This window comes from Schistosoma mansoni, chromosome 3 (genome assembly GCF_000237925.1).
Source record: "Schistosoma mansoni strain Puerto Rico chromosome 3, complete genome".
Lineage (NCBI taxonomy): Eukaryota > Metazoa > Platyhelminthes > Trematoda > Strigeidida > Schistosomatidae > Schistosoma > Schistosoma mansoni.
In genome coordinates this window covers 8749224-8762238 of record NC_031497.1, presented here as the reverse complement: position 1 = coordinate 8762238, position 13015 = coordinate 8749224, and the positions used below count along the sequence as shown (strand labels likewise).

The following is a 13015-nucleotide window of genomic DNA, read 5'->3' as shown; positions in this document are numbered from 1 at the left end:
ATTATAATGCAGAAAAAAATCAGACCCATGTGCAGAAGGTATAATTACGTGAAGCTTTTGTCAGAGACTAAACAAACAGAGCGTTACTACTTTTCGTACAGTTTCCGTCTTAAGGTTGCCGATATTCTTGAAAAGATAGCTGGCGGCGGAAACAAGTACTATTTTAAAGCGACTCAGGGAACTCATTAAAATGTATGATATTTTAACTAAGACATCTTAATATCAGGTGGCCAGATTGTCCGAGAACGTCTGTGATGATTCTCGGAAATCAACCAAGGTTTGTCTAGCTGACATGCTAACACTAGAACTGACAATTACTTATACCTTACATGAGACTGAGAGTAAAATAGGTATCAGTAATCGCAGACTCTCCAGGACGATCCAAAATATGTTCACGTCCCAATCTCCCTATTGTGGGGAAACTTTGATGAGTTTTGGGTAAATTTAAGGGTTTTCCCCAAAGTCTTTGGAAATGTTAGCGAAAAACCACAAAGTATTATAAGCTTCTAGGGAAATTTCGAGGGTTTTGTGCCATTTTCCCAAGGTTTTCTCTGCGGTTTCCCTAAGACGGTCAAAATTTTCCGCAAAATAGGGAGATTGGGATTGCAGTCTTTATATATTTCTGGATATTTTGTGTTCAGGGTTTTGAAGTGCAACTTGTCCAGAGAACCAAGTAACACAAGCCATGGATGTTGCGAGCCAGGCTTTCTTACACAACGCAAGAGATAAAGTAAATAAACGTGAATGGCGATCCAAGGAAAGGGTGAGCAAAATGCATTTTAGATCTGTAATTAAATACCGGTTTCTGTTTTATATTAGTTTCCGAGAAACATTTATACTGAAATAATTATTTCCTGTCTATCATATTTTCAGCTGGCTTTGCAAGTGTTCATAGACCTAACTGTAAATTTTTAATTCAGCAAACAATATTATTATACCATTGGTATATACTACGAATTCATAGGTTGGACGATTGCTATGACATAAGGCATTCGTTTATCTACTATAAGCAACTTGACTGTTTTGATACTGCGTTTGTAATACAGAAGAGTAACTTATTTTTCTCTTTGTAGAACATTGTCAATGAAAGTTCAACATCAACCTGATATACTTAACCAATACGCATGAGCAATAGTTGAGAATTGGGAGATATTTCTTAATAAATAATTCATGCTTTTTCTTAAACTTTAATAAACATCTTCATTTATAACGCATCAGTGTTTTATTTACGGCAATGCTTATCCATCGTGACAGATCGGTTCTTGTCGCCAACTGTGGTTTAATTGCTTTAGAACTGTGTTCACTTTGCGAAGTTAACTCAGAAAATTGAATAGATGACGATCTAGCCTCATCATGACCACCGATTTAGCTCATAACTTGGACACATATGTCTTCTGATGCCTAGATGCATGAACGGATAATTTTACTGGCCAGAGGTTCACTAAGAGCATGGATTGAGTGGTATTCATTAGTGAACTTCTCTAGCAGATCTCCACTCCCTGTAGAGATTGACATGTTGTCCAACGCACGGAGAACCAAATTCATACTAGTTCCCTGTTCACCGGCTGCTATGTTGAAATAAGCCTACAATGCACATAGAAACAAAGAAACACCCTTCCTCCCCCACACACGAATTAGATCATTGGAATGTGCATACAAAATGTGACCACACGGCAGTATGTAGTCATTGAAGCGCACACAAGCACAGCTGTTCGTACTTCTGAGTATAATGTGTTATGAAGAGTAAAGTTCACATGTCAGAACGCCTGGTTTTTACACGATGTTCCAAGCATTTGCGAACATCGGGATTTCCTGACTACAGCAAATAATTTGTACAGTTAACGCTTACCTTCCTGAAAAATGCTCTTAAGACATAGACTTTTAGCTCACCTTTTACTGCACGGACCCAAAATCCAGACTGGTAGTGGCAATCTTCGACCTGAAGGATAAAATCATTCGAAAGCAGGCATACGTAGATGATCGACATCGTCTTCTTTGTCTAGGTTGTGGTGGTGAGTTAGTTGTATGCTCTTATGAAGAATGCTGATCACCATCATCATCTACATCCTGAAGACAAGCATCTGATTCTGATGAACTGCAGGTTGTACAAAGTGTGCGCTTGGTGTTTGACTATCCGAGCACTACTCTGTATAGCTATCCAGAGAGGAAAGCGATTAGATCAACGGCTCAGTTCTTAAACACATGATCACCTCAGGTCACACCTCACCACCTGAACCTTCCTTCAAAACCCTCTAAAAAGTAAACAAACTGGCTCAGAAGTATTTTGGACGGGAAATTTATGCACAATGGAAACTATGGGGATTCACCATATGACACTTGACCTTTGCTTACAGAAGATTCATGTTCAGCCCCTTGTTCTTTGTGATGATTAAAAGTATTCGGATTGATAAATTAACTAGGAATTCCTGAACCGGAGTAATTTAGTTCAGACAGAACTAGATGAGCACAAACTAACGTATTATGTTCGGAATTTGCAATCATCGGGCAATCAAGTACAAAAGAATCATCAGTTCGTGCAAATACCAGATTCTCTCATGATCTTCGCGAGACTTCAAATTTTACAAATTATAGTTGTTAAATATTACCTTCCTCTTCTTCTTTTGTAGGTAGACAGTTATCTTTGGTTTTAATTCTACAGACCAGCACTTTTTAATAGCTGTAAAATTAATTCATAACGTGTACTCTTGATGATTTTTGACCACTTTGTCAGATGGTGCAACCCGGATTTTATTTATCACTTGAAAACTTTAATTATGCTGAAATAGCACCATTCCACCTATAAGTTATTTTATTCAATACCTAAAATCTCTTGGTAATATTGATTAGACTAAAAAGTATCACTTCATTTTCACTGACTTTTATTCGAATAAATTTCACTGTCTCTGATGATTTCATGAAGCTATTTTATTTTACTACATTCAACTACATGTGAAAATTACCTATCAGTACGGTTACACCACTTCAGAAAATGATATCGTTGGAAAAAAAGTTTCTTTGATGAAATGTCGTCATTCTTTTTTATTTATTACTTCGATTCCCTCGTTACTTCCTTATTTGTGTAACACATTTTTATTTTTGCACTCAGTTGTACCAGCATTTTTTTTACGTGAAGTAAAATGGAATCGAAGCTTTATGCGTCCACAACTTCACAAGAGATCGAACAAAAGACCTCAGGGAGTTATACACAGCTCTTAACCCGAGTTTGCATACAGTGGTTTGCATCCCTAACCTTAGTTAGCTCTGGGCGCTGCTAGACAAACAAAGACTAGTAAAGTACAACTATGTGTAAGTATGTGCGTAGGTTGGTATTTTGTAGCCTAATAAACTTGAATGACTTTTTTAAATGGTACGATAACAAACTAATTTAGAAAAATTGAAGTAACCAAATGTTGAAGTCATAAAAACCTTACGACATAACGATAAGGTAATAAATTATTCTTCGAAACACCATCATAACTCGTATAATTGGTTTACTGAAAGTAGTTTGTTAACTTAAATCTCAGGATTTAGTGATTTCACTTACCGTTAACTATTAAAGGTGAAGAACCACTTGAAAGAGAGAATTGAGTAGATGTTTCTGTCCAGGTTTCAACTGATAAATGATATGCAAACTCCTCCAAGTGAGTCGTGTCTTCCAGTCAGCAATCATGTTGAGTATCGGACATATGTAGCCGATAGAGATCTGCGATTTTCATGAAATACCACAAGCCAAATAAAGTTACAGTTTTTAAACATTTGATGTCAACTCGGCGGCTAGAAGTGGAATTCATGATACGTTTTTCCTCCTATACTGTTCTACACAGCTGTATACAACTGAATTTCGTTAAACAACAGTTTACAATCCTGTATGTCAACAATAACAACAGGCAGACACTGAAGAGTAATACATATCATACTACTGAATGAGTTACCGGTTATTTTGACTCTGTAACTCAGAGGATAGCGTGATGACATGATAAACAATAAGTAATGAGTCTCAATCAGACCAGATGAAGATAAGTGATACCTAGAAATCAGTCTGAGAATATATCATTTAGTATTTTGGATACAACTAAAATGAAGTTTAGGGCATTTTGTTTGTTACAGAGCTATTATTTTGTACATACTTCATCCACTAAAATTCACTGTTAGAAAACTACTGAAGAACTATCGTAAACTGAAGATTTATTTTGTTTGTAACGCGAGTAAAATAGTATTAACTTCATGTGGTTAAAAAATCAGGGTCATTAGTCTTTTATTGAGGAGGAAGCAAATAAAGATAAATTGTACAAGTATCGAACAAATATTCTCTTTAGACAAATTCCTGTTCATGTTCTACAGCAGTAAATTCGCAAATAATGTATTACAATGTTCAGTTTGAGCCAGATTTTGTCCTGGAAATCTATGCTACGACCCCATCACTCCGTTTTCATCTTTTTGGAAAATATAATTGTCTAAAATTCTATACACCAGAAATTTCAAAATAAAATATGCCTGTTATTATTATTATTACTCGAGTTACACAATTAATTCTGACGGCAAAGATCTCAAGGTTGGTCCATTCACCCTTTGAATAATCCTGCCTAATGATCAATTACTATCTGTAGAGGTGGAAAGTTCGATCTGTTGATGACTAGATACGAAAGTTCCCAGTTAACCAGTCAGTCTTGAGTCTTCCGTTTGTGAACTGATTTTTTCGTCCTCATATTTTTACCCTCTAAAAGGTGAAAGAATCTAGACTGGTGATTAGTCGTTCATCAACTCCTAGTTAACAATAATTATCCCCTCATCACAAGCATGTAAAATAGCGTAATTAGAATTATTTGTTGACGTTTTATTATTGCCGGGCCAGTCAACAAAATACAAGTAGGCTCTTTGGAAGTCCGTTATTATCTGTTACATTTAGATTCACGCTTCATATCTTGATTTCTTCCCATGAAAAAGTTCACTATTTTGTAATCCCTTTTCAAATTGATTTGTTAGTGATTTTCAGATCATTCTCGTCTTGCTATTTATTGAGTCAATGAATGACAAATCGTTGAAAAGATCAAGTGTAAATTTCAACAGTTTATGAGGATTTCAAAAAATAAAGCTCATTTTTTCTACAGACTTAGATATGACCATAGGTACCCTCCTGTAGTTTGGATTTTTGATTCTAAAGCAATCTGTACATGAAAGACAGAGGTAGTAGTTTTTTTGAGACTTCCGACTGTGTACATTATTCTCATCATGAATTTCGGAATCTGCGGCTTCAGTTCCTAAAGTCCATTTGGAACTGGGTTATTTCCAGTGTTATAAGTGTTCATGTCTGAACAGTTATGATTATCACTAATAATTGACCAATGTTTATTTATTTATTATTTAAACACATATATATTGGTACAAAGGATCACCAGATACACATGAGCCACACAAATCTGATTTGATTTATGTGAGGGGTGTGATACTGCCCGAGTGCCCAGACCGAAGCAGGTGGTTTTCTTAAGGAGCCACACCCGGAGCCTTTGGCCTAAAGATCTGATCCACAAGACAGTGGAGCATCGTAAGGAGATGCAGTCCCATGGTAGCCGGTGACCAACAATTGGTTCATATGTCATTTGTTCCCTAAGAATACTGGAACCCATGTGCACCATTGGTTTGGAACCAGGGTTTTCCAACTCCCCCAGGTGGACTTTCCGTGTCCACCAACCATTTCATTGTGAACACAAATATGTATCTCAATAAAACTACTAATATAAAACAGTTGGTTGAACACTTCGTATTTTAAATGTATAATAAACCTTTCCTTGAAATTATCAGAAGTCTGTATTGCTTTAAGATATTACTCTAGAACTTAATGAATGTGTAAATCAGAAGGGGTTTTGTGGAGATTTCAGTATTTTCATAGTTGAAATCATGAGTCAATTGAAGCTAGACTACCATGTAAAATCTGGAAGCACTGGACGGCCGTTTCGTCCTATTATGGGACTCATGGTTTCAACTATATATAAAAATTACTAAAAGTCTCCACAGAAAACCCCCTTTGTTATCATTTGTTTGTAATTTACTGCCCCTTTCCGTTTGTATTCTTCACTATCTAATTACTTACATACTTCTTATTACGTTATGATTTTAATGTTTTGTGATTACTATTCTAAGTCTGTTTACCCGCGTTTGACCTCCTATTTCCTATGTTTAACTATTGATAAAACTTTGGTTATCGTAATTTAATATTCTTACTACTATCAGTACACCTATCTTCCCACTATCAACGTGTACTTTTACCTACTATACTCAGTGACGTATTCTATTTCATTGTGATTATTGACTCAGCCTTGATTAGTCTAACATTTTCGTATAAATATTCATGTATATTAGAGTAAAGCCTGATGACGATCTAATTGAAAACAATTGTTCTCTTACATATGTTGTTCTAAAAAAAATTTTTATTTTAATAAATGGTAATAAGTATTAAATTCATTCAGTATTGTTTGTTTGAATCTTCCCATCGATTTGTTAGGACTGCAACTGGTTAGTCTCTAATTGGCATATGTGCATACTGTGCGTATTACCTCGATATTGCCTTAATTCACAAGCATGGTAAACAGAGATGGATAGTGGCTAGCAGTGGAATGCAGGACGCGCGTTTCGTCCTATTTGGAACTCGTCAGCTGGATGTACCTGCATCTCAGAGTTGATGTTCACTCTGGGACTCGGACCCAGTACCCTCGCTTCAAATAATAATAATAGTAATAAGTATTGACTAAATTTCACTATGTAATTTCTCCTCATAATTTTTTTTCTTTTTTGATTAATGAATCATTTTTATTTAAGTCTCGTATATGGTGTGATAATTAGAAAATTATTTAATTGTTTAGAGACAAAAGAATGTTTTATTAATATTAATATAATAATGATGATACTACTGAAAAAAAACAAGGAAAAACTTTTAAAAAATCTGCTGATTGATAAAAAATCATACCACCAGAATAATGTTTAAATAAAAAGAGAACCATATATATATAGATAGATAGATAACTACGAAACTATCAAAACAGTTATTCAGATCTATACAGAATGATATTTTGTTACGTTGGTCTAATAACAGTCATACTGACTACATTGGTACAAGGTAGTTCTTTTCTATAATGTCCGGAATTTATCATCATTATCATCATAATTTTGATCACCATGATTATCTTGATTATTATCAGGGAGGAGGAGTAGTGATTAGTATCGTCATGTTTATCGATAATAGATATAGTGGTTAAATACTCGATGTAATTCATAATCTAAAAGGAACAGGTTGAGTGTCATAGTCAAGCATAGATTTGAAGAAGACTTCGTTCCAATTAAGTACAAAACATTCTTTTCATAATGTAAATTAAACTATTTTATTTATCTATTACACAAGCCTCAATTATGACTTCCATCTAGTATTAATTAATAAAAGTATTAGTCGTTTGCTTGACATCCTTTTTCCATACAATTTGCGTCCACAACATAATGCGAAATCCCAATAATCATCCCTATTTTCACCCAATGTATTTTCTTATCCGATATATTGTTATCAAGTTTGTCACACTAACTTACAATATTTATATTGATGTGTTTTCCCCTTTCATATATTCGTCGTTGGAAATTTGGAATATTAAGCGGTGACTGAGTCAGATATAAAAAGAAAATATCGATATGATTGCGCTATATATGAAGCGAATATTAAACAAACTCCGGACAAAGATTATAAATATGAATTAGAGTTATTGGGTTCAAAGTCCCTGAAGGCAGTGGAAACTTTAAATAAAGTGGAATTGTGTGATATACCAATGTGTAAAAATATAGTTTTAAAATTTGATATCTATGAGAAGAAAAAGAATGGCAGCGAATTCAGAAACATCTTCTCAAAGCAATATGAAAAGTCTTTAGGTAAGTATTCCAACAAATATTATATATTCGAAGCGTTATTTACTAGTCTAGTAAGTAGTTATTACTCTTTAAATACATTGCTAAGACAACATCGTTGTCGTCAGAAATAAAAGCATGGTAATCATGAATATAATTTTACATTACAGAAGCACCTAAAATCAGTGAATTGAAAGCACGTTTCGCAAAAACCGAAACTATCATTAACTGGAAACTTCAAGATTACGAAAATTGCAAGGACAAAGAATTGCAATTCTTCCTATTTGGCGATAAAACGGTTATGCAGATGGCTAAAGGACAAGAAATCAGGATTCCATTTTTAACAAGAGGTAAAACCTACACTGTATACGCCTTTCCAAATCATATGGACACTGAGACCGCTGTATACACAAACACTGGAGTTGATATCAAAGTTCGTAAGTTGCCGAAATATTATTCCTTTAACATTTAATCACCATTTCGCGTAATACGTCATGTTCACTAAGTACATGAGCTATGATAGTATATTTGACAAGTTAACTAGGCAGAATAATAAAATTATAGTGAACAAAAGTTACACAACAATTCTACTGGTAAAAGACATTTCACATAAACTGAACGAGAGTGACTAAAATAACTGGACATCACCATTGGTCTCTACAGTTATCAACATATTGGTACATACTAAACTATTCGTTATTCACGTATACACCTCAAGTCACTCAACAGCTACACAAAACAACTTTTATTCACTCAGAATGTGTGTTATTCAGTTATCGACACACATTCAATCAGAATTAACCATAAATACTCATTATTATTATTATTATCTCCCATGTCACGTAATCATTTGTCGTTTCCCTTTCTTATTGACAGCTTAAATATATGCCTCAATGGTAATGATGATGATGATGTGGAGCTGGTCGTTTGGACAATCGACAGTTTATGATTATCAAAACTCTCAACATTATTTAATTAATTCTTGTGCATGTACAAAACATGTTGTCACTCTCTTACTATTTTAATCATCTGCAATATTTGTTTGCCTTCAGTAAATGATTTTTGAATAAATTATTTGGGAATTCGAAAGATATTACACTGATGTGTTCACTTACGCAATCTGATGTAGGTATTTCGACGACTGTTAGAGACGGAGAGGTTTGTAGTCATTTTAGTATTTGACAATGAATGTCATTCCACCTCGGAACTCGACTGAATTGAGTTAGGACACAAGTGATCAATATTTTTAAGCAGTGTACACGTATCCTACTTGCCGCTCACTGTGTTTCGTGTCTTTGGAGACCATATATAGGACGCGTACAATGTACCTTTATGACACATATTTTACTTTACATCTCACCGGATACTCACACGAAAGTGAGCTAAACAGTAACTAATTATTGTAATAATGAGTTAAAACTATACGGATAACCGACAACATTTCATTGTTAGTTAAGTTTTAATATTTTAAAAATTCAGTGATGTCTAATTACATGACCTCTGTGAATAAAGTCTTTATACTTCTGGTTGCAAGCAATCCTTTATTATTTTATCTAATTTTAATTAGAATTGACAGACATCTGAGTCATTTCAACGAAACCAGTTATTGTCTGTTTTGTCTGCTCTCTTCTATATATTTAAAAATTGTATGGAAGATACATAAACACGCACTATTATATTTATTAAAAGCTAAAGAAATTAGGTTGAATAGCGTTTCTCTCTTCACTAATTACTTGAGTCTAAAGTACATTTATATGTTGTAAATGTAGGAAGGAGTTTAATGAGAATCTTTGTGTGTTAAATTAGTGACGTTATAAATGAGAAAGCTGAATCAAGCTCACGTAGGTTTGTTTAGCAATATTTCTAACTTTTAGAGATATGCAGTGTATTAACTTTTCAGATTTTAATCAGAAGAGGTTTTGTGGAGATTTCAGTATTTTCATAGTTGAAATCATGAGTCGATTGAAGCTAGACCACCATGTAAAACGTGGAAGCACTGCTTGACGACCGTTTCGTCCTATTGAGGGACTCCTCAGCAGTGCACATCCAAGATGTATTAGATAATTATTTGGTAAAAAAATTAAAAACATGCAATTATCAACATTTTTTACCTGTAATAGATGAAACTTTCAACATTAGAAATAATAACACTCAGTTTATTGTTTGTAGACATTTCGAAATAGTATGTATGTAAGCATCAGTTAGATTATTTCGATCTAAATTAAAATAATTAGTACATGAACTAATGATAAGGATTATAGTTTCAACAATAAGTTATCTGCTATAAAACTTGTAAATTCATTTGTTCCTTAAGATTAACGAGTTACTCGATAACAAAATTAAGATAAGCTGTCACTCTATTATGATTCATCAATTCAACTTTGTATCTGATTTTTGACAATAATAATCTAAAGTGAATAGGAAACACACCAGTCGACAAACTTATCAATTTGGCATTATTCTTGTATGTTTTAGAATAGTATTAGGCGCTAATTTTCACTTCAATAAGATTAAACTAAACAAAATTCAAGTTCTTTTTTCATCAATATACTCTTAATAGGCCAAAATTTAATTATTTTTTACATTACATTTAATAAAGTTAGTTAGCAGAAAGGTGAAATCACTATTATCAGATATCATTTCCTGTAAGAAAATCAAATGGGATTGAATTTTACTGTTGTATAAGGAACAATCTTTTCTATGATTTCCAACTCAGGTTCATCAGTAATTAACCATGAGTAATAATTTATCATATCAATGTGATACATTCTTATGCAAAGGATTTGGATATCAGGATCCCATTCCTCTATATGTAACTCTATATGTAGCCTTATAGTTGTATTTGGTTGACTAGTCAAATTAAACTACTGATAGCAATGAGATCTTGGCGTCGCTTAACTACCACTACGCTTGTTCTTTTATTCATCTGATTCTAATTTAATCTATTTCAGTCTGCCCTTTAGATCAACGTTGATTTTTAATTACAAACAAATTAATTCCACTAGAATAGCTCACAGTAATAGTATGTGAGTGACTACATATACAAAACGTGATTTAGCAATTACGAATACACCCATAGTTGAAGACAGAAAAAAACTGTAAACTTGTACAAAACTAGTCTGTTGAAATTATATGAATAAAGGGCTTAATTATTTATAAACCATCTATCATCATATCCAGTACATTCCAAATTTAAATCAGGATCTTTGTAATTCACTTTGTGTCGCTTCCAGGTACAAAAAGTCACTTCTAAATGGTCTAAAATGAAATCTTTATTTCCATAATTAACAGTTGAAGTTGGAATATACTTACTTTTTTCACTTCATACAAATGATCTCCTGACATTCATTGGTAAACAGTCCAGTTGGTGGTCAAGAATCATTTCTGCTTGTGCAGGTAACATCTATAAATTGGAATGACATTATACCCGGACGAATAGTCCTTCCTTTTGATAAGTTGATTAAATCCTCGATATTTCTGTATTAGTTAGGAAATGTATTTACTCTCATCGCCAGCTCTTTGTATTTTGTGAAAGAAAACGAATTTACAACAGTTTTTGCAATCTCAACGTAATTTTCTTCATAACCATTAGAATAGGGATGTTTAGACGCAGTGGAAAACGGTTCACACTTTATTCACAGAACAATCGAATTTTCAAATAGTCTTGGAAAGGTGTTTCCACTTTTTATTTGCAGTTGTACTTCCAAACAAATATAGATGAGCTATTGTCGGTCAAGAGAGATTCATAAGTCATAAACGAACAATGAATATTTTTAAATTCACTTGGTATTATTTGCTTGTAACTTTCCATTGTTGTTTAGGACTGCAATTGATCAGTCTCTTGTTAGCATATGTGCATCCTTAATGTTGATTTGATTCACAATCATTATAAGCAAAGATGGATAGTGTTTAAAAACTTATGGTAAGTCTAAGAATCAAATATTTTGAGAATGTAAGTAAGTGATATAAAGTAAATGAGGACTAAATAATTTGATGAGGATGTAAATAATGAAGAAAACAATGGCCTTATAATCTATGGTTATACTTTTACGATAAAACAAATGTAAAACTAAATAATCAAACAATATGTCATTATAAGATGATAAACCTTTCGTTGAAATACAATCAACTAAAGCTTTAGTGTTTTTTATAAGTTATCTTCAATAGAAAATTAAATATAGTTTTTTTGTTGAATTTTTGTACATCAGTTTTGTTGGTAACCAGTCAGCTTCACAATATCAGCTTGAATTCTATATTGTGATTCTACATAAATTATTATATTAAATGTTACATAGTTTGAACACGACTAATACGAATGTCCAGTTATGTTTTTAGTGTGTTTTTTTATCACTATCAGAGGACTAATTATCGCTGAAATCGTTTTCTTTTTTACATTTTCCCTATTGGATTAATATGCGGAAAATAACAGCTGTTCTCTACAAAAATATACTTTTAAGGAAATTAAATTTAACTATAATTTTTCGCTTAGCAACTAGATTCATTCTTCACCATGCTCATAAAGTCTTTCCACTTGTTTCCATGTAACAAAATATTTGATATGGAAAACGATCTTTACAAGGTTTAATAATCGAACTGTACCCTGAAGACCCATTTAGGCATAAACACATACACAGAAAAATTGACATAATTTCATAAGTTTATATCTCTAGTGTAAAAAGGTTTTTTTGTGATTTATGTACAGCAAATAACAGAACAAGTCATTTGATTCCTAGTTAATTTACTCGAAATTTAACACTATTGATTATCCACCTTGTTTTTGAAACAAAACCACTATGGATCTTGGTAATTGGCCAGACTCATGCACTATTCCCTAGATTCGTCATTTATGACATTCTTTTTTGCCACAATGGATGGAATGTCTTATTTACTGTTTCTTTTTTAACTTGTTTTGGGATGTTACCGAAAATGTTGTTGTTTCAGAGTGTAATAATTTTTTTTATTTTCGCGTAACACGTTTCATGGTGACATTCATTTTTTATTAACTAAGCTACTTACACTTTGCTTTAAAGATATGGAAAGATTATCCAAAAATATTTTATACATTTCATTGTCTCATTAAATGAACCGAAATCATCAAACGCCACGAGAGTCATAACCGATAGGTTATTATAAC

At 33.1% G+C, this 13015-nt stretch overlaps 1 protein-coding gene across 1 annotated transcript; it reads left to right on the top strand.

Moving 5' to 3' along the window:
- Window positions 1-685: 685 nt before the first annotated feature.
- On the top strand, window positions 686-12466 carry Smp_129370 (hypothetical protein; the record flags this gene model as incomplete). Its single annotated transcript, XM_018799124.1, has 4 exons — window positions 686-763; window positions 7848-7905; window positions 8052-8314; window positions 12371-12466. 4 exons carry the CDS (start codon window positions 686-688, stop codon window positions 12464-12466), a joined length of 495 nt encoding a protein of 164 aa, XP_018650944.1.
- Between the last annotated feature and the right edge of the window lie 549 nt (window positions 12467-13015).